Source organism: Marmota monax, unplaced genomic scaffold (assembly GCF_021218885.2).
Source record: "Marmota monax isolate L192 unplaced genomic scaffold, Marmota_monax_Labrador192_F-V1.1 WCK01_AAM20220418_F8-fsc00024, whole genome shotgun sequence".
NCBI lineage: Eukaryota > Metazoa > Chordata > Mammalia > Rodentia > Sciuridae > Marmota > Marmota monax.
In genome coordinates this window covers 18,762,932-18,785,326 of record NW_026695224.1, presented here as the reverse complement: position 1 = coordinate 18,785,326, position 22,395 = coordinate 18,762,932, and the positions used below count along the sequence as shown (strand labels likewise).

The 22,395-nt window shown below is 35.2% G+C and overlaps 1 protein-coding gene across 2 annotated transcripts; it reads left to right on the top strand.

Annotated features, from left to right (window-relative positions):
- Positions 1-21,929, top strand: Nae1 (NEDD8 activating enzyme E1 subunit 1). Of its 2 annotated transcripts, none has more exons than XM_046435012.2 (20): positions 1-109; positions 2,784-2,887; positions 2,990-3,050; positions 4,918-4,948; positions 5,720-5,791; positions 5,985-6,064; positions 6,850-6,959; positions 8,989-9,098; positions 10,214-10,276; positions 10,675-10,738; positions 11,062-11,153; positions 13,661-13,720; positions 13,804-13,937; positions 15,415-15,490; positions 15,760-15,799; positions 16,671-16,757; positions 17,207-17,299; positions 20,331-20,445; positions 20,531-20,580; positions 21,689-21,929. In XM_046435012.2, the coding sequence occupies exons 1-20, from the start codon at positions 57-59 to the stop codon at positions 21,796-21,798; spliced, it is 1,605 nt and encodes a 534-aa protein (XP_046290968.1). In that variant the 5' UTR covers positions 1-56; the 3' UTR covers positions 21,799-21,929. The 2 variants fall into 2 exon arrangements, with proteins under 2 accessions (XP_046290968.1, XP_046290969.1); XM_046435013.2 differs by lacking the exon at positions 1-109 and adding an exon at positions 268-382.
- The last annotated feature ends 466 nt before the right edge of the window (positions 21,930-22,395 follow it).

Genomic DNA, 22,395 nt, shown 5'->3' with positions numbered 1-22,395 from the left:
TTGAGCCGGCGGCGGCGCTTGGCTGCGGCTGGGCTGGTGGCGCGGCGGGCGCGGCCATGGCGCAGCCGGGGAAGCTGCTCAAGGAGCAGAAGTACGACCGGCAGCTGAGGTGAGACGGGACTCACTGAGCCAAGCGGGAGGGCCGGTGGGCTCCCCCGCGTCCGGGCCGGGCCTGAGCGCGCGGACCATGGGGGCGGGCCTCCCTCGGGCCTCTGGCCAGGCCCGGCCCGGCCCGGCCCGGCCCGGCCGTGCGAGGCACGGGGAGCTGGCGCCCTGGGCCCTGGACCGGGGTCGGAGTATTACTGCAAGGCCAGGATTCCCCTGCTCGGAGGGGTGCGCCCACTTGCCACGTGGTCTGCGGTTCCAAGTGCGCGGTCTCCAGGTCACTGGCTTCCCAGCCTCTCATTTTGCAGAATGGGGTGGGATCAATTGTACCCCGTTCCGATTCGCCGACTGTCAGGCATTGTCCTAAACTAGCTCTGTCCAGTACCAATATAATAATAGTCTCTCATGAGGGCCACTTATGTACGTAATTATAATTTTTTAATAGTCACCTTAAAGTAAAAAAAAAAAAAAAAGAGAGAGAGAAATAAATTATTATAATGTAGTTTATTTAACTTAGTATGTCCATAATATTGCCCTTTCAACACGTAATCAATATAAAAAGTTATTGAACTATTTTACTTTTTCTTTCATATTATCTTAGAAATCAAATCAAAATACTATAAATCAAGTATTTTGCAGTTAGAGCACACCTTAATTCATGCTAGTCTCACATCAGGTGCCAAGTAGTCATGTATAGCCAGTAACTGCCTTAATGGATAGGGCAGAATTAAACCATGGGGCTCCTTCTTCATCCTCCTGTTTTCCTTATTGCTTTTCCACTTCTTATTAAGTATCTTCTATGTGTTGAGTCAGTGGAGGTAATAAAAATATGTGTCCTCCCCTTCCTGGAGCCCCCAAGTCAAAGAGAAGTTAGGACTGAAACTTCCATTTGGACCTACAATCTAGTACTAGTTAGGGGCTTTGGGCAGTTCTGAGAGTGTTCTTGAAGGTAGACATTTTTGTGTTTTTACAGAGGGGAAACTGAGTATTGGAGACGTTAAATAACTTGCCCAGAGTTCTCCATATTTTTAAACTCAGGCCCTCTTGACTTTTTCAGAGCTTGTACTCAGTTTTATCACTACTCCCAAGCTTCTGGGGGAAGAAACAAAGTGGCAGAGCCCTTGTAACCAGGTGTTTTCTTGCAAATTCTTGGAATACCTGTGTTTTGAATGCAGATGTCATCATATATGATCAAGCACCAAAAGAGGGTTTTTAATCAAGTCCATTCCATGAAAGGACCAAACTTTATTTTTTATAGTGAGAACTGCTTATTGGTTTGCAAGTCTCAGAGGGAAGCAATTAGAAGCAAAGTTATGTATTAGTCATCAAGGTCCTGGCTCTCAGGCCAACTAGAGATAGAGTGTCTTTCTGTTTGGTTCCTTTCTTCAAACATAGAACCTAGAGATACACCATTATTCTTAGACCCATTCTCCAATTACTAAGGTTCTGTCAATTAAATATGTCTTTGTGCCCTACTTTCCTGGAAAAAACAGATGTTTTCCAGTCTGTTTGGTTCTTCCAGGCTATTCCTCCATTCATTTGACAGATGTTCTGTGATCTGTGGTAGGCGCTGGATTACCAGTGGTGAACATAAAGGGGTGGTCTGGGCTTATGGAGCTTAGGATGGAGAGATGGATGCTAAGCAAATAAAAAAAAAGAATGGGGCATTGGTTATGATTTGCTCTACACAGTAAGAGGAATTTGCTTTATATCAGGTGACATGGAAGGCACATAAGTCTTTCTCAGTCCTCTGGGCTGCTAGTACTTACTTGTTTGACTTATGGCATTTCTCATGGTTTGACCTCCCCCATGCTGACAAAAAAAGGATAAATTAATTAATAAGAGTTTTTTATTTTTTTATTTTTAGTGGAAGTAACCAGGTTGGCCTGGAAGCCATGACACATGTGTGATCATGTACCTTGCCCTGTTAAACTGTATTAACTGGTGTACATCATTTCATAACATACATTTCTAATTCTTATTACTTTTTTGTTTGTTAATGCATCTACTAACCATTAAAGTGTTTGTCAGGTATTGTATTTTAAAGCACTTTTTAGAAGTTGGTGTGAGGCTTTTCAGATAATAGGTTAGCTTTCTTGGTAAAACTTTTGCTTATTTTTGCAGATGTCTGGTGATAAGTCCTATATTAAGATCTTAAATGTACTTGGATCCACTTTTTCCACTAGGAGAAATGACTAGGGAACAGATTAGGCTTTAGGTGCAAGATGTATTTTACTTTTTTAAGAAATGGCATCTTGCTTTGTTATCCAGACTATTCCTGAGCTTGACTCAGGGATCCTCCTGCCAGTCTCCTGAGTAGCAGGGATTACAGGTACTCATCATTGCATTTGGTTACAATACATTTCTTTAATGTTGATGAATATAACTATAGACTTTCTGTACTATAAGTTGTCTCACTTGAAAAGCTTGATGGACAAGGAACAAGGAGACCCAAGTTTCTAGTTCTGATTTGATGCTTCTCCTTGAATTATCCAAAATATAACCTGTCTGAATCTTCAGTTACTCTGCCATATAATCTGCAGTCCATTCCTGCCTGACATAGTGCTGTGGTTTTCATATCAGTTATTCTGTGTAAAAAACATTTTAAATCACTGTTCAAGTGAGAAAGGTTTATTTTTGTGAAAATTTTTAAAATGTTGAATTGTGTCTTGTTTTAGGTTGTGGGGTGATCATGGGCAAGAAGCTTTGGAATCTGCTCATGTTTGCCTAATACATGCAACAGCTACAGGAACTGAAATTCTTAAAAACTTAGTACTTCCAGGTAATGTAATTTGGTAGTTGTGTTCTAAATTGAGAACACAATCTTCTTTTAAGTTCTGGTCTAGAAATATATATTCTTGATTAACTTGATTTTATCTCCCAGGTATTGGATCATTTACAATTGTTGATGGAAATCAGGTCAGCGGAGAAGATGCTGGAAACAAGTATGTTCTTTTCTTTTCAAACATATGTATGTTAGGAAAGCAGTGACTTGACTATATGGTGGAAGTCTTCTATGTGTTTAGGATTATGGGGAGGAGGAAATGAGTTAATATAGTTCAAGTGCTAGTTAGCACAGTGTCTGGAAAGTAGACCATTAACAAAAGATACCCATCATCACCATTTTTGTTGTTATTAATTCAAAGGAATAGTCATTATTCCCTTATTTGCGAAATCTGTGCACTTTCTAAATCTTCATGTTGATTCTTAGGTATTAGTATATAATTCACAACCACTGTATTTGGGGATTATGAGAATAATGAAAAATAATACCTTTTTGGGGGGATGTCTTCTGAGTTTAATCCAGGTAAATCTTTCACCATAATACACTACCTCTATAAAAATAGTTTTAAATATGGTCTATATATCATTCTTTGCAGATTATCATAGTTAGACTTTCAGAACCTTCCCAAATTATATTTTAAGCTCACTCTTTCAGGGAGTCTGGGATCTCACATTGTATTTGTTGGTAGACAATAAAAATGAGAAAATACAATGAAAACCAGAATTTAGTTCATATTTAGCTTTAGTATCATTTCTTTGGGTAGTAGTTTCAAGTTTCTGGCTATCCATAGCATAACTCTTTATTGGTATAGGTTAAAAAAAAAAAAAAAAAAAGTCCTGTTTTCTTTCTTATTTGGTTGATCAGTGATGTTTTAGTTAGCTTTTTGTTGCTGTGACCAAAAGACCTGACAAGAACAGTGTGGAGGAGGAAAAGTTTATTCTGGCTCACAGTTTTGATAGTTAAGTCCATGATTAGCCAACTTCATAGCTCTGGGCCTGAGATTAGGTAGAACATCATAGTGGAACAGTGTGGCAGAGGAAAAGTCAGGACATGGCAACCAGGTAGCACAGAGAGAGAGAGTGCTGCTCCTCAAAGACAAAATATAAATTCCAAATCACACCCTCCAGTGACCTACTTCTTCTAGCCACACCCTACCTGCCTAAAGTTACCATCCATCTAATCTCTCTCCACTGATTAGATTGCAACTCTCATAATCTAATCATTTCTCCTTGTATCTTTCTTGCATTGACTCACATGTGTGCTTTTGGGGGACACCTCCTATCTAAACCATAATAAGCAGCCTCATACCGGGCTTTGGGACATGATGGGAGTATGTGTGGGAAGAAGCCAGAATAAATCTGTTTTAGTTTCTTGCAGAAGCAAATGGTTTAATATAGCATTTTCCCAGGGTGGTCTCAAGAACATTGGTCTAGGAAATGTTAATAACTGTTAAATGGGCCAGTGGCTTCTATGGTCAAAGAAGTTTGGGAAGTGGGTCCAATGAAGTTAAAATTTCTTTACTATAAAACTTTAATATTATGTGTATATGTATTTTATGAATTTCTAAGAAGGAAATACAGCATATAGTATCCCCCCCACCATTTTCTTTTTCTTTTTCTTTTTTTTTTAACCTGGGAACTCTTTTCTCTCAGAGCATTTTGTGAAATTTGTATTACACACTTTGGGAAACACTGATTTATTAGCTCAATTTTGTTTTTAAGTTTCATCTGATTTTCTTCCTCCAAGAAGACTGTTAACAATGTGTTGTCAAAATAGTGTTTGTTTGGGCCGGTGTTGTGGCTCAGTGGTAGAGCGCTTGCCTAGCATGCACAAGTCACTGGGTTCGATCCTCAGCATCACATATATGTAAAATAAAGATATTGTGTCCACCTAAAAAGCTTAAGAATAAATATTAAAAAAATAGTGTTTGTTTTATATTATAAATGCAATACACATGTTATTATAACCAACTTTTTCTTTATAGCCATATAAGCCTTTAATTGTTTTTTTTATTCTGTCCACTTTAGTTTTTTCCTTCAAAGAAGCAGTATTGGCAAGGTAAATATTTGTTACAGAATACAATTGTGTATTAGCATCTAATAATGCCACTATGTCTTGATTACCTGAAAAGTTTTGAATTAAAAAGAGCTTATTTTCTGAGAAAAAAATTAGCTTATTTTTCTAATCTGATAAGTCTTTTATATGTTTGGTAGTTTAAGAATTTAGAAGTATTGTATTAGGTATATATGACAGCAGAATGCATTTTGATTTATTGTACACAATTGCAGCACAGCTTTTCATTTCTCTGGTTGTACACAGTATAGCGTTGCACTGTGTGTACAGTCATACATGTACCTAGGGTAATGATGTCCATCTCATTCCACCATCTCTCCTGCCCCCATTTCCCTCCCCCATCCTTCCCTCCCCAAAATTTTGTTCATGAACTTAGTTTAATATTCTGAATGGAAGTGACATTTCTTTGAAGGATTGACCACTTGAATAGGATTGCAGATGTGGGTGGTTAGAGTGAGTCTGAACTTGATCCGGGATATCCCTCCCTGCTACCTAGGGTTTTTGGTTATTTGCCTAATCAGAAAAGTCAAGGGCAAATAATGTGGTTATTTAAGAACGCTGGATAAGGACAGTTTAGCTGTGTTTAAGTAGTATTCAACTTGAACTGTAGTTTTAAACACTGTGAGGAGCAGAGTTGTCATACTATACATGAAATTTTGATAGTTTCACAGTCTGTTTTGCCTGATCTGTAAATAAGGGGTTTACATTGTAAATAAGTATTTTCTAATTGAAGCCAAATGCTTTGTTTTTAAAAAGAACCGAGCTGAAGCTGCCATGGAATTCTTACAAGAACTAAATAATGATGTCTCTGGAAGTTTTGTGGAAGAGGTATGCACATTACTATTTCTGTGCTGGAAAATAATTTTTAATAGTTCAATGCCATAGAAACTTAGAATTTTGAATCTTTGTATCATTTATGTTAGTTGGAATTTGTTGCATATTTATTCTACAAGAGCTTGTGTTTCTGCTATGTTTAATATGATTGTGAAATTATTGGATTTTTTTCCCCTGTCTCATTTAGAGTCCAGAAAACCTCCTAGACAATGATCCTTCATTTTTCTGTAGGTTTACTGTTGTGGTTGCAACTCAGCTTCATGAAAGGTAAATTTTGATGTTTAAAAAAAAAAAAAATATATATATATATATATATATATATATATATATATATATATATATATATTAACTTAATATATTACATATATATTATATATTTAATATATTACATATATATTTTAATTTCAATCTTAATAGATTTGTATAGTTTTCTTTTCTCTATACAGTCTAAGATATGGTTTCTGAAATTCTTAAATTTGATGGAAATCTTCAGTTTGAAGCTCTTATGTATACTTTAGTGTAGAAAAGAGAAAATGCTCAGATATGAAACTTTTTGTAGATGTATTTAGAGCACTTAAAATGAACATTGGTTACTTTTTAGTGATTAAAAACTAGTTAGAGCTGATTATAGAAATTACCAGAGGTGTGTGTTTACTTTTTTTTTTTTTTTTAAACTGGGGATTGAATGTAGGGGTAATCTACTACATCCCAAGCCCTTTTTATTTTGAGACAGGGTGTCTCTAAATTGCCAGGTTTTATAAATTTTTTTTTCTGTCATAGAAAATATTTAGGAAGTGTTTTTCAATAATATTCTTCTTAATACAAAAGACTAGGGTTTCATATCCCTCTAGTTCAAGGTATACTTTGACTCTGCATCCTTGTGAAATTGCTTGCTTTTTAGTGTATTCTTGACTCGCTTATGCAAATGCAATGTGTCTTTGCATTTATTATTTCTTAAGAAATTTGCATTATTTTAATGTATTTCATGTTTCGCATGTTTTATATTTGGCATATATTCATTTGCTTATGTTCTATTTTGTTTTCCTTTATAGTACATTGCTACGTTTAGCAGATGTCCTCTGGAATTCTGAAATTCCTCTTTTGATCTGTAGGACATATGGACTGGTTGGTTATATGAGGATCATTATAAAAGAACATCCAGGTAAAATTGTTGAGCATATGGGGCTTGCTATTGGTTGCTTTAGTTATGGTTTAGAAACTTGATAATTTAGAGAGTCTATTTTAAATATGAAGTAAATTTGTAGCAGCACAAATTATATTAGTTATATTATTTATAGGTTCAAAGTGGCAGTCTGACTCAATATGCTTGTTTTTTCCCCCCAGTATGCTTTATTCTACTATTGCTTTCCATAGCGTCACAGAATGATACAAAGCAGAGATACCATTGTATATCTGCTGCTTGTTAAGGAGGTCCAGCAATTATACAAGTACCTAAATTTTTTTTTGCCCCCCAACCCACATAGGGCATGTGTGGCTGCGACAAGAGATATGTGAATCACCCTGATATGTGAATCACCCGGACACAAAGAAGACACACCACCTTTTCTCCTACCAATTGTCTTCTTCTTTTTTTTTAGTACTAGAAATTGATCCTAGGATTTTGCACTTGCTAGGCAAGTACTCTGCCACTGGGCTACATCTGCAGCCCAGCACCAACCTTTTATTCCATTCTCCTGCAGTTTTCCCAGTTTATGAGCAATTCCATATGACAAGGAAGGCATTTACCCTGACTATTGTTTCCAAGGAAACAATATTATATGAGACCAAAGTAATTCATAGGTAGGCTTACATTGGTTCAGGGCTGATCTTAGCCCTTTACTTATAAAAATTGTAACCTTAGATTTTCATAAAATTTTCTTTTAGTGCTCATGCAATGTTCCATATTTACTCAAGAAAATGTTTTAATCCTGTGCCAATTGTGTGCCCATCTGTGGGCAGTTAGGGAGCGATTTGTTGATGGTGGCTATTTAAAATTTACAAGTGGGAGAATGACAGGGTAAAATTTTTTATTTTAAATGAATCACTCTGAAGTTATGGGGAATGAATGGGCTTAAAGGGGGCAAAGATTGGAGACAGGGATTGATGTTTGTAAATGTGTGTGTGTGTGTGTGTGTATGTGTATTTATAGATGGTATTGGAGATTGAACCCAGGATGCTCAAACACTGTGCTATATCCCCACCTTTTAAAAAAATTCTTTATTCAGGTTCTAAGTTGCTGAGGATAGCCTCAATTTGTGATCCTTCTGCCTCATCCTCCCAAGTCACTGAAATTACAGGCATTGCTGTCAGTGAATTTCCAGTGGTCTAGGAAAGGGAGAGAGAGACAATGAGAACCCCTGAACTTAGGGAAGATGTTATAGGGTAGAGAAGAGGGAAATAGGAGGTAAATAATAATGAAGGTTAACATTGCTAGTTGTGTGCTTGCCTTCATATGGATTATTTCATTTACTCTTTCTAAAACCTTTATGAAATAGAGTCTGTGTTTTTTATAATTGAGACACAGATTGTTATTTGCCTAAGTTCACATAGCTAAGCTATCAAGTGACAAAATTGTACCTTGTTCTAAACATGCACTGAAATTGAACACTCTTGTACTTCCCCACGTAGAGAGCAGTGTACAAAGTGAGGTTAGGAAGTGGGTAGCAACTGATGTTGGGGCCAAGGAAACAAAAACTCAAGATGACCATTGGGTTTCTAGGGAAGAGACGTAGGTAGATAGTAATGTTATCTGATTTTTAAGACTACAAGAGGGGCAAGAGTAGGTTGTCAGGTATTTGTACATAAACATTGTCAGTTTCGAGTTTTTTTAGTCATCATAACAAATTCTGTTCTAAAGGAATCTTGGTTTTACTTTATTAAAATTTATATTCCACTTAAAATTTGTGCATTTTACTATTTATAAATTGTGATCTCCAGGGCTGGGTTTGTGGCTTAGTGGTAGAGTGTTCACCTAGCACACATGAGGCACTGGGTTCAAACCTCACCACCACATAAAAATAAAATAAAGAAACTGTCCACCTAAAACTAAAAAGTTAATATTTAAAAAAAAATTGTGACCTCCATAACATGGTGAAAAAAAATCTGTAGGTTCTATGACCATTTGAAAATTATAGATTTCTTAAGTTCTTATAAAGAATGAAGTTTTTCTTTTTGGATTATTTGTTTCACAGTAATAGAATCTCATCCAGATAATGCATTAGAAGATCTACGACTGGATAAGCCATTTCCTGAACTGAGAGAACATTTTCAGTCTTATGATTTAGATCACATGGAAAAAAAGGTTGGTTAGTATGTATAAGGTTAGTATGTATAACCTTACATTTATAGGTAGACTTAAGACTTTTTTTTTTAATATAAGGTTTTTGAATTATACCAATGTGAGACAATACTATAAACCTCCATATTCCTGACATCCAGATCACACAATAACATTTTATCTTACTTGTTACCAATAAATTTATTTTCCACAAAATTTAAAAAAACAAAAAACTTCTTTATTGAAGAAAAGTACATAAACTGAACATCTTTGTAATTACCACCTAAGTCAAGAAATGGGACATTAACATCCCAGAAGTCCTCTGGGTTGGGGTTGTAGCTCAGTGGTAAAGAACTTGCCTAGCGTGGCTGAGGCACTGGGTTTGATCCTTAGCACCACATAAAAATAAACAAAGGTATTGTGTCTTATCTACAATTAAAAAATTAAAAAAAAAAATCCCAGAAGGCCTCTTCATAACCCTTTCCTAAATAAATATTTTTAAAAAATAGTTTGAATTTGGAGTACGTTTGTAGAAATTGAGCCTCTTGAGACTTATTTTTAGTGTTTGAAAATTACCAAGGAAACTATATAATATTTATAACAGACTATATAATTTAAAGAACATATAATTTAAAGAACTATATAATTTAAAGAACACCTACATATTAATTAAAATGTAGGTGTCTATTTGGTTCATCAAAAAATACAGAGAATATTCCATTTTCTTAGTCTAGGATTGGGATCTGAAATCGAGATTTGAACTGTTGTTGAGCGGCAGCTTCTGAAGCTTTTTTCTTGCTAGAAAAACAGGAACATAATACCTACCTGACATACAAGGGGTTACATTGGACACGGCCTCTAAAAAAAATTTCTAAAGTAGCCAGGCATCCAAGTACACGTTTTATGTTTCTCAGGAAGTTGAGGCAGGAGGATCACAAGTTTGAGTCCAGTCTCAGCAATTAATTGAGGCCCTAGGCAACTTAGTGAGACCCGGTCTCAAAGTAAACAGGGTACCATCAATCAATCAATCAATCAAATCAATCAATCAATCAATCAATATTGTTGAAAACAAGATGGTAGAATAAAGACTTGATATTAACTAATACTGATATTTTCTTTGATTTTTCTCTTATTTTTAGGACCATAGCCATACTCCTTGGATTGTGATCGTAGCTAAATATCTAGCACAGTGGTATAGTGAAGTATGTCCTTTTTAAAAAAAAAAAAAAAAAAATTCCATATGTGACTAATTTCTATTTATTATAATGGGTTTCCTTGGAGGGAATGGGAGATTAATTTTTTTCCTCATGGGGTATTAGGGCAGGTGGGAGCTTTTAAATTTAAATCTAACAGTTCCTCCTTTAATATTGATATTTTTATTAACAAATCAAAATTTGAATAGATGTCATTTTGAAACTGGTAGGGGGAATGCATATAGAGGCATGGCCTGCAGTTTCTGTTTTCTATCAAGTGAGCCTCTGATTTCACTGAGGTATATATTTGTCAATGAAATCTCATGGCAAATGGGGGAACTTTAAACTCTCAATTTCCATATTTTGAGTTTTTATAACTAGATTTTTAAAATTTTTAACCAATTTAGACAAATGGACGAATACCTAAAACCTATAAAGAAAAAGAGGACTTCAGAGATTTGATTAGACAAGGTAATATTATGGGATGTGGTTAAGTATTATATAAAGTTTGGGAAGCAAATTGCTTGAAATAGATGTTTAGTGGATTTCTTTTAATACTTTTATCAGATGATATCATCAGAAATTTTATTTTACTTTTCCTCTGGGGAGGTGAAGGAGCCCATTCTTTGTATAGTTTAAGGGAGGACAAATGATAAGTCATATTTTTACTTAAGGTTTGATATTCTAATTCTCCCTTCAGACTCTGACAGGATTATTTCTGTGGTGTTGGTGGGGGGTGGACAGGAGTGAGAAGAAAAGGGCTATTGTTTGTTAACCATTTCCTATTTTAATAGGAATTTTAAAGAATGAGAATGGAGCTCCAGAAGATGAAGAGAATTTTGAAGAAGCTATTAAAAATGTGAATACAGCACTAAATACAACTCAGGTATTAAAAGAATCGCAGAGTAATTCATATATGAAAGATGTTTTCCCTACTCAGAAGGCTGAGACAGGAGGATTGCAAGTTTGAGGCCAGCCAGGCAACTTAAACCCTGTCTGGGGAAAAAAAAAAAACCATCTGGGGATGTAGCTCAATGGTAGAGTACTACTGAACTTAATCCCTGTTACTGTAAAAGAAGAAAAAAAGGATAGAAAAAACGGTTTCCCAAAGTCCTCAGATGTAAAAGTTGATTATAAACAATTTATTTAATTAATATTTCTTAAATGTATAGTTAAAATATCTATAACACAACTTGAGGCTTGTTTTAATAAAAATTTTGTGGGTTGGTGGTATAACTCAGTGGTAGAACACTTGCCTAGCATGTGAGAGGCCCTGGGTTCAATCTCCAGCATCACAGGGATAAAGGGAAAAAAAAGATTTTGTATTGTACTTGTTAAAATGTTATGTGCATACTTTATCATTTAATAGTGATAAAAACATCCATACAATAACATATAAATTATGTGAAGTATATAATTTGTGAATATAAATCGTTTTGGGGTAGGGATTATATGACTAAGGTGGTATTTTGCTGGTCCAAAATGGTGTTGCCTGAAGAGTTAAATTTTGTTACCCTGCATTTTCTTTCTTCTTTTTTTTTTTTTTAACTTTATTTTTTATTTAGTTATTTTTATGTGGTGCTGAGGATTGAACCCAGGGCCTTGCACGTGTGAGGCGAGAGCTCTACAGCTGAGCTATAACCCCACCCCCTACTCTGCATTTTCTTCTGACAGTAATTAGTTGGATATAATGGAATATGTTTTAAATAACATTATAGACTTTAAAAATTATTTGGAGGATAACTTAGGGGCTTTTTGTTTTGCTCTTTTATTGTTGAAGTCTGGCTTGTGAAGTTTTGGGGAATCTTTGGAATGACAAACCTGCTAAATTAAGTTAGAATTTTCTTATAGTTTAAAACAGCAAAATTGCTGCTTTTCAGCATTAGGAAGGTCCTTAAACTATCATTGCAGACTTTTTGAAGACAATGAAACAGTGTTGCTGAGTGATTAAAGTTTATGCTTTGTGAATCAATATTCTTGAGTAAAGGAAATTTTCTATTTCCTTTTTGGTGGCAGGTGGGTACAGAGGATTGAACTCAGGGGCACTCAACCACTGAGTCACATCCCCAGCCCTATTTTGTATTTTATTTAGAGACAGGGTCTCACTGAGTGGCTTAGTGTCTTGCTTTTGCGGAGGCTGGCTTTGAAATAGCAATCCTCTTGTCTCAGCCCCCCCGCGCCGCCCCTGGGATTATATGTATGTACTACCATGCCTGGCAAAATTTTCTATTTCTTAATTTCTTAATTGGAGTGATATTGAAAATACATATGTATAGTTATTAAGATACATCAGATTATACATGATCTGTGCATTTCACTGAATAGAAAATGAACTGCAATTAAAAGAAAAAGTTCCAGTGGTTGGGAATACAGTAAATTTAATAAACAGATATAAATGTACTGGTTGCTATTAACAAAAATAAGAACAGAACAAAGGGCAAAAGCATGATAGGCCAGAGGTGGTCTGGGTTCAGGAGGCAAGTTTTAGATGGGGGTCAGGAAAACTTTTGAAGAGATGCATTTAAGCAGAAATATGAGTGAAGTGATATGCAGAGTTCTGGTGGAAACTTTTCAGGCAGAGGAAACACATATGCAAAGGCCCAAAAGTAGAGTGAAGCGTGGCATTGTTCAAGGGTCATTAGGAAAGCCAGTGTAATTGAAGTGAAGAGGGGGAAAGTGGTGGGAAGGATTGAGTTTGGAGAGGCAGAAAGAACTGGATCATAATAGGGCCTTGTAGGCCATTGAAGGATTTTGAGTAGGGAAGTGGAATGATCTGCTTTGTATTTCTTAAAGTTCATTTTGATTCTTGTGAGCAGACTAGAATGGAAAGGACTGAGGTAAGAAGCAGAAAGATCAGTAGGGGGTTTCCACCAAGAAATTTCTTTTTCCATATAACAGTAGAATCAAAGCCTGTAATTTGTATAGTTTTATTAATATTTGATGATCTTACTTGCTAATAAAATAAAACATCTTAGTTTTTTTCAGAGTGGTTGTCTCTTTTAGTAGTCTCTAGTTAAGGTGCAAGGATTTCAAATTTTTTTTGACAAGCAGGAAAACCATGAAGAACTATAAATCTGATTTAGTACAGATGTCTACATTATCTTTGTCATCTGGAGATGTTAACTACAAAAATGACTTACTTGGGCTCCTTTACTCCATTTCGGATGTAAGAGAATAGACCAGCCTTGAATGCTAGCAGTGGGCAGGAGAGGACTTGGTTTCATTCTTTCTTCCCCATCTGAGCTCCAGCAGGTTCTGATTCTCAATAAAACTAAACAAATCAGAAGTTGGTATTTTCGACACTCTGAGAATTCAAAGTATTTGAGTAAATAACATTGAAAATAAGGTGGGCAAGTTCTTAGTATAAATAAATGTTTCATGTTCTTTTGTTAGATTCCAAGCAGTATTGAAGATATATTTAATGATGATCGCTGCATAAATATCACCAAACAGGTAACAAGTAAAAATAATGCTATCTTAACCTCTAGATCAAAATAAAACACCACTTAATGTTAATTTTTTTCTTATTCTGTTAGACTCCACCATTTTGGATTTTAGCCCGTGCCTTAAAGGAATTTGTAGCCAAAGAGGGTCAAGGAAATTTACCTGTTCGAGGCACAATTCCTGATATGATTGCAGATTCAGGCAAATATATAAAACTACAAAATGTGTAAGTCACTGTTTCCAAACTATGTAACAGTTTAACCTCTTTATATTAGAGATAAACATTTTATCAGAAATCAAATGTAAGTCTATTATAACCTTGCTGTTTTAAAAATAAAGAATTTAGGGAGCAATTTTTTTGTTGCTTGGTTGGTTTCTTGATAAATTTTACTTTTAGAGCAATTTTTGGTTCAAAACAAAAGTGAGTGGGAAGTACAGAGTTCCTTACTGTGGAGACAGATTTTTTTCTTTCAAATTTCAATATAAAACCTACCGTTTGATTACTTACTCTGTACTGTGAACTATTCTATGCATTGATTCATTTAAAACAATGATTCACAACAACTTTATACAGATGAGGAAACTAAAGCCTAGGAAAGGTAACTTATTGAGAGTCAGACAGCTGGTAAATGACAGAACCATAGATTCGAACACCATGAAACCCAATTTCGGAGCCTTAACTCTTTTTTTTTTTTTTTTTTTTAAGAGAGAGAGAATTTTTTTAAAAAATATTTTATTTTTTAGTTTTCGGCAGACACAACATCTTTGTTTGTATGTGGTACTGAGGATCGAACCCGGGCTGCACACATGCCAGGCAAGCGTACTTCCGCTTGAGCCACATCCCCAGCCCCTCTGAGCCTTAACTCTTAATCATGGCCTTCTGTCTATAATTTTGAACTGTGAAGTCCTTAATTTTGATTAGATTTGAAGAGTAATTACTCTTTTGTAATTTAAGAAGTCCATAATTATAGATAGATATCTGCTATCCAGTATTACTAGCCTGACCTAGATAAACTATTACAGGAATGGGTCTACATGGATATTACCTTTGTGTAATTGGGGCGGGATGCCAGTGAATCCAGACTACTGGCTTGGTTTCCTCAAGGGTCAAATTATGTCACACAAGAGATGTCATTCATTGTTTAACACATCTTAGTTTGTTGTCATAGTCTAAGAGTTCAGAGTATTCAAAACCTGAGAAATGTCAATTGAGAAGTGTAACCTCACATGGCAAGTAGTCAGCTTGACCACTGATCATTTTTAGAGGGTGAAAAGTAAATAGACCTAAAGAAAAATTTTGTATGAATTTGTAGATGGACTGTTTTGAAGTCTAACTTTTCTTGACTTGACTTCAAGGAGGCAAGTCATGTTCTTTAGTGATATATTTTATCAGGTCCTCTGTCAGAGAACCCTGGGTTATGGACCCTTCCAAGTGGGCAGAAGTTGGATGCTCTTAATTATAGTGGGAGCCTCAGTTTTAGTGGACTTTAAGAGTCTATCACCAACACTGGAAAGATCCTCAACCACTAATAGGTGTTGCTGTTAGCATTTCTTTAGCATTTTTGTATTTCATGTTGCTAGGCCAGTATTTTTTCATGAAAAAGAAAGAAGTTTTTTGTTTGCTTCACAATAATATTTTAAATTTTGCTAACTTTAAAGTTTGTTAATTGTAGTTTTTTGTTGTTGTTGTTGCTGCTTTGTAGTTACCGTGAAAAAGCAAAGAAAGATGCTGCTGCTGTAGGCAATCATGTTGCCAAATTGCTGCAGTCCATTGGCCAGGTATGCTGTTGGTACACTGTGCCTTTGATGGTACATTTCCCTACACACCTAACTATGTAACTCCACCCAGAAAGGGGTTAGAGAGAGGGGGAACGCTTACTTTCCTGCCTAAGGACACCAGATGTAAGGAAACAAGGTGTTTCTAAAGTCCTCTCCCAGTCTTGGAGATAGCCAGTCTCCAAGCCACTTTCACAGCCACTGGCTTTGTGCTATACCCTCTGTTAATCTTCTCATTGTACTGGAGCAGACCTCCTTTTATCTCTTTACAGGCACCAGAGTCCATTTCAGAGAAAGAATTAAAATTACTCTGTAAGTCCCCTTGAACTAATTTCCTTATTTCGTTTGATAAATGTTCCCAGGAGTTTTAAATGGCTAAAATTCTAAGTTTTACACAGTCTCAATGATATAGATGTATATTTTGCACCTTGTATCAATATTGGTGTTTGTTCTATTAGAGTATATGATACCAGATTAAAAGCTGAATGTCGCGTATTTGAAAGTTTACTCTGTTCTGTTTTCTTTAGGGTATGTTTGAAAATTTCCATAATACAAAGTTGTTGTTGTTTTTTTTTTTTTTTTTTTTAATGCCTTAATATAGCTGGGTATAGTGGCACATACCTATAATCCCTGTGATTTGGGAGGCTGAGGCAGGAAGATCCTAAGGTCAAGGTCAGCCTGGGCAGTTTAGTAAGATCCCATCTCACACACATACAAAAAAGGCTGGGATGTAACTGAGTGATAGAGCACCTCTGAGTTCAATCCTTCGTACCACCACTCTCCTTTAGGACTACTTATCCATAAAAATGAGGATTACTATTTATTGAGCCATATCAAGCATTATGCTAGGTATGCACTTATATATATGACACATTTCATCTACAGAAAAACTCTCAAAAGTAGATAGTATTATCCCCATTTTACAAATTAAAAACTGAGGCTCAAAGAGGTGCCACCTTCTTACTCAGTGCTAAACTAATTGTTGTGCCAGTATTATGCATTTAAGATAACTTGTGTTTTACTGCCTTCTCTGCTAACCATTAAAGCCATATAGAATACATATTGTCTTATTCCCATGTCTGTGAAGTGTACATAGAAAAATTTCCTATTCTTAAGGTGACCTGAGATTTGTAGTAATCATCTGTCACAACCATTATTTCCATAAAGTCTTTCCTATGTTCAGGCAGCAATTCTGCATTTCTTCGAGTGGTAAGGTGTCGATCATTAGCTGAAGAATATGGTTTGGATACAGTTAACAGGGATGAAATTAGTAAGTATAATAACCTTCTGATGCTAGGTTAAAAGATATAAGTATTTTGTGTCAAGTATATGGTAATAATATAAAAATAATATAAATATTTACACTAATTTTATTCTATAAACCTATCCCAGTAATTATAATGTATGCATATTATATAAAAACTTAATATATACAAAAAATAATAGAGGTCACTGAGTCCATTGTATGCTATATAGAAGAGCTAAAGTCATGTTACTACTTCAGTAGATACTGCATGACTCCAGTTGTTGTAAGATCACTGAGTAACCTCTTAATGCATTTCCCTTTATTATTTTATTTACCATTTTCATTTTATTGTAACAAAATACTTAATTTGTGGTAATATTGTATCCTGAAACTTGAGTATATAGTAAAATTGGCTCTTTGTTGTTTATATGTTGCAAATTACCCAAATTATATTCATTTTTTTTCTCTTTCAGTTTCCAGCATGGACAATCCAGATAATGAGATAGTATTATACTTAATGTTACGGGCTGTTGATAGATTTCATAAACAACATGGTAGATATCCAGGTAAGAATAGCAATGAAATTACCAAATGTAATAAAATGTTGAATAAACATTTAAGTCAAATTTAATCTTAAAGGGTTCTCTGGATACTTATAACAATAGTATTTGAATTTCATGTTGTAAACAGATTAGACCTAGCTCATCTCAGAGAGGATATAATTTTGCAAGTAGTGTTTGATTCTAAACTGTTATAGAGGAATGTTGATTGGATGTGAATAAAAGAAAACTTTTTTTGCCAGGTGTGATGGCCAACATCTATAATCCCAGTAATTTTTAGAGGCTAAGGCAGGAGGATTGCAAGTTAGGCCAGCCTCAGCAATGTAGGCCCTCTGCAATTTAGTGAGATAGTGTCTCAAAAGAAAGAGAGCTGGGGATTTTTTTAGCCTAGCATCAAAAAAAAAAAAAAAGGAAAACTTTTTCTGTTAATTTTCATAATTTTGTTCTGACTTACACTGGTTTTAATCCAGTAGAACAGGAAAGCCACAAGAAGTATTCCAGTGATTTCTGAATTCAGAACACTGAAGATGTTGGAATTTCTTTGTTTAGCATTATTTGTCTGCAAATGAAGTAATTACAGAATTGGCATAGTCTCAAAGATCTACAGTTATTAAGAATATTTTTATTTTTGATAATTTTAATTGTGCAGGATTATTGCATAGCAGTATATTCTAGATCTGTCATTAGCCAGTTGCCCCATCTAATCTAGTTAAACCTCCAGATTACAGTCACAATGAGCAAATTTTCCAGAGGGAGGAGGAAAGGGGAATAAATGCCAAATATGTATTGCTTTATACATATTATTTAATTAGAATATATTTTGGTTAATTTATTGTATAACAAAACAGTGGTTTAAAACAAATTACAATCTCATGATTTTATGGATTAACTGGGTTTAGGCAATTGTTTTTTTGAGGAAAGTTTATTTTATTCTATATTTATTTAATTTTTTTTTTTACCTTTATTTTATTTACTTATATGCGTTGCTGAGAACTGAACTCAGTACCTCACACATGCCAGGTACTGAGCCACAGCATTTTTAGTTGTTGATGAACCTTTATTTTGTTTATATGTGGTGCTGAGAATCAAACCCAGTGCCTTACAAATGCTAGGCAAGTGCTTTACCACTGAACTACAACCCCAGCCCTATTTTTGTGTGTGTGTGTGTGGCGGGGTGGGGGGGTGGGGTTCTGGGATTAAATCCAAGACACTGAGCTACATCCATAGTCCTTTTTATTTTATTTTGAGACAGGGTTTCACTGAATTGCCCAGGCCTTGAATTTAATAATCTATCTGCCTTAAGTCTTCTGAATAGCTGGGATTACAGGTATGCACCATGCCCAGCTAGGAGAGGGGTTCTCATATAGTTGTATTATGCCTGGGCTGGAATCATTCTGAAGCCTTGTCTGAGTTAGACATTCAACAAGACATCAAACAAGACATTTCCTGACACCTCAGTCAGGATGGCAGGAACAACTGGGGAGTGGCTAGGCGTCTATTTCCATGTGGCTAATTTGAGGGGTTTTTGTGGTGGTTGTTTTTTGTGATACTGGGGATTGAACCTAGGGGTGCTCTAATTCTGAGCTACATCCCCAGCATAAAAAAAAAAAAAATTTTTTTTTTTTAGACAGGGTCTCACTAAGTTGCCATAGGTTGGCCTCAAATTTGCAGTCCTCCTGCCTCAGCCTCCTGAGTAGCTGGGATTATAAGCTTGAACTTCCTTTTGGCATGGAAGTCCAAAGGTAGACTTTTATGATGTCTGGCTTCCTATAAAATTCCACATATGAAAGGTACAAAGCTATTTATGACCTCTTAGAAGCCACACTGCATTGCTTATGTTGTTGTATTGGTTTCAGAGGGCCAGCTAAGATTAAGGATGGGAAAGGACTACGTGAGAGCTTACAGTGGGTGTTTTGGGAGCTGTCATGTAAGACTAGATACCACATATAGCATAGGCTTTGGAGTTAAATATGGGTTCTAGTCCAAGATTTGTCACTATCTCTGTGACCTTGAGTAAGCCACTGTTTTTCTCCATGTCTCCATTCTCAATGAATGGCAGATGCAGTATCTCCTCTTACTAGATTGTAAGGGTTAAATATGTGAAATACGAAAATCACTTAACACATTGCTAGCACCTTTGCAAGTGCTCAGTAAAGGGTAGCTATCACTATTATGAAGAAGAATAGTGATAAGTTTTTAATAATAATTGTATTTCTCCTCCAGTAGTAACAACCATAGCTTACCTTTGGAGATATTATAGTTTAATCATTAAGAACTTTCTGGGTTCATATCTTAAGTTTGCTATTTATGAGCTAAGTAGTATAATCTGAGCCTTAGTTTTCTTTTCTGTAAAAATGAGGATAACTTCACCTGTCCATGTCTCAGTTTTCTCATCTGTATAGTACCTACTTCATAGGGTTGTTGTGAGGATTAAATCAATCAATATAACTGAAGTACTTAGTATAGTGTCCAGCATCTATTGGTATTAAATAAATGTTACCTATTATTAAACTTTATGTCCTCGGTGTCATTTAGTTTCTTAGAAATGAATAAGGAAGACTATTTTTTATAAATGATATAAACAGAATGTTTTCTCATTTAGTTTTTTTTTAAAGAGAGAGAGAATTTTTTTTAATATTTATTTTTCAGTTTTCGGCAGACACAACATCTTTATTTTTATGTGGTGCTGAGGATCGAACCCAGCACCCCATGTGTGCCAGGCAATAATTATTGCCCCAATGTCCAGGTACTCTTCTAGATGGTGGGTAGGGAGCAGTTGATAAGGACTTAGTGAACTTGAATTTTTAATAGATTTTAGTTGGTTTCTTCGATTATAAGTTTCCAATATTTGCAAATAATTGGTTTCATTCTTGTTATTTTTGTTCTTCAGTTTCAAATTTTACTATTTTGACTAGAACATCTGAAACTGATTAAGTAAAAGAGGTAGTCATTAATTTTGAATCATATTTAATGAAAATTAATTTTTATGTGTGTGTGTATACATATATATATAAAATCTTTTTTTTTTTTTTTTAAGGTGTATCTAACTATCAAGTTGAAGAAGATATAGGAAAGTTGAAGTCCTGTCTCACAGGCTTCCTTCAGGAATATGGGTTATCTGTAATGGTGAAAGATGATTATGTCCATGAATTGTGAGTATTCTTTAGGGCACATAAAAGAGAATACCCCACCTGTCATAAGGCTAATCTAAGTTTATATCTCCATCCTTTCCTATAGCTGCCGATATGGAGCTGCTGAGCCACACACCATTGCTGCATTCTTGGGGGGTGAGTTCCATAGATGAGATGACTTATCTGTTGATACATAATACAGTTGCTATTTTAATATGAAGTTTGTTTTCTCAGCTATTTTAATTACTGAGGTCAGTGTAGCAGGATGTTATTTAGTACCCCCTGCCCCATACTGCTGCTTTCTTCCTTCTGTCTCTCTCACTGTCGTCCATGTTAAATTTCTAAAGAGTCACTAGTCCTTCTAAGGCATAGTTTTGATCATGTCCTTCACTTAACTTTCTGTACCACCATTACACACACATATACATTCTCTCCTTCCTTCTTTCCCTTTCTCCAGCTGTTCCCATAAACAAGTCCAGGGACAATAGGTTGACATTAAAGACCCTGTACTTTCGTTCCCTCAGCTTTTCTGGTTAGTTTTACTAAATCACTTGCTTTTACCCTAGACATTCACTTTTATTGCTCCTAGATCTTTTCTCCTCTTAGGCCTTAAAAATATATTTCCTACATGTCTAGAACCTATCTGTTCTTCAAGATCCAAATAAAAAATGCCACCTCCTTCATAAAAACTCCTTTTACTTGTCTCCCTCCCTCACTGTACTTCTTCCTTCTCTTGGTTTGGGCTATAGAATATCACAGACTAGACACCTTGTAAACAACAGTTCTGGAAATCTGAGATCAGGGTGCCAGTGTGTCAGTGTCTGGTGAAAGCCCACCTTCTGGTTCATAGATGGCTGTCTTCTTGCTGTGACCTCACCATTTTTCCATGGTAGTTTTTTTCTTTTTTGTGTTTTGTTTTGAGTAGTTATATCAGACTGGCAACATTTAACATAGATCCTTTCTAAATAACAAATGCACTTTGAACAAACATATCTTTATATATCCTTTGTTGGTATAAGACACACACAAGTAAAAATCTAATGCAAAAGAAGGGTGTTCTTTGAGGATATTTTATGCATCTGTATCCTTTAAAAAAGTTCCCTTGTCAAACTACTATTTAAATTTTGTTCCCTCAATATATCTTGCCAATCTTCCTAACAAAAAGTTTTATTTCCTTTAATAATATAGTAATAAAGAATTGAAATCTTAAATTCTTGAAATTTACTCTTTTCAAATATTTGCTTTTCTCTTTTTTTCCTTACAGGAGCTGCTGCTCAAGAGGTTATCAAAATAATTACCAAGCAATTTGTAATTTTTAATAATACTTACATTTATAGTGGCATGTCACAAACCTCAGCAACTTTCCAGTTGTAGAAAAAGCATTCTGTGAAGAGTGTTAACTCAAACTGTAATTGCCTTCAGGTTGTGCTCTAGTCTGTAAAATTCTGCTAAAGGAGAGCTGTTAAATTGTTTCCTCAATAAACTTTTTTTCTCATTTGTAATAACAGTAGTCTTATTCTTTGATGTGGGAAGAGGAAGCAATCATTTCCTCAGAGAATAAAAGCTATTTCTAATTGATTTCATTAATACTGGCTTGCTGTTTCAGGGTTACTTATCATAGGTATCCCTAAGTTTTTTAGAAATAAAATATTTTTTCTTACTATTGAACAGATTTTAGCTATGGACATTTTAGGACCACTGTTATTTGGTTAAGTGAATAAAATTTAGAAATGTTTCAGGATGTGTAGTTTTAGCAGAAAACAAAACCATCCCCCTATAAGTATATGAGTCATCATAACTAATTTAGGTTTTGCCACCTATACCTCCTTGAAATTTTAGAGTTGGTCCATCCACACCACATAAAATCTTTTTTTTTATTTACGATTTCTTTATTCTTGAGAAATGAAATTCTCTTAAAATAATCCATGCTAGTTGGTTTTTCCATAACGTGCAGCTTGACCTCATTTCCAA

Bases quoted from the DNA above. Each gene is read 5' to 3' on its own strand.
- Nae1 (XM_046435012.2), top strand. From the start codon at position 57: ATGGCGCAGCCGGGGAAGCTGCTCAAGGAGCAGAAGTACGACCGGCAG. The intron at 15,491-15,759 runs GTATGCTGTTGG...ATCTCTTTACAG, and splicing joins TGCTGCAGTCCATTGGCCAG to GCACCAGAGTCCATTTCAGA. The intron at 20,581-21,688 runs GTGAGTTCCATA...TTTTCCTTACAG, and splicing joins CATTGCTGCATTCTTGGGGG to GAGCTGCTGCTCAAGAGGTT.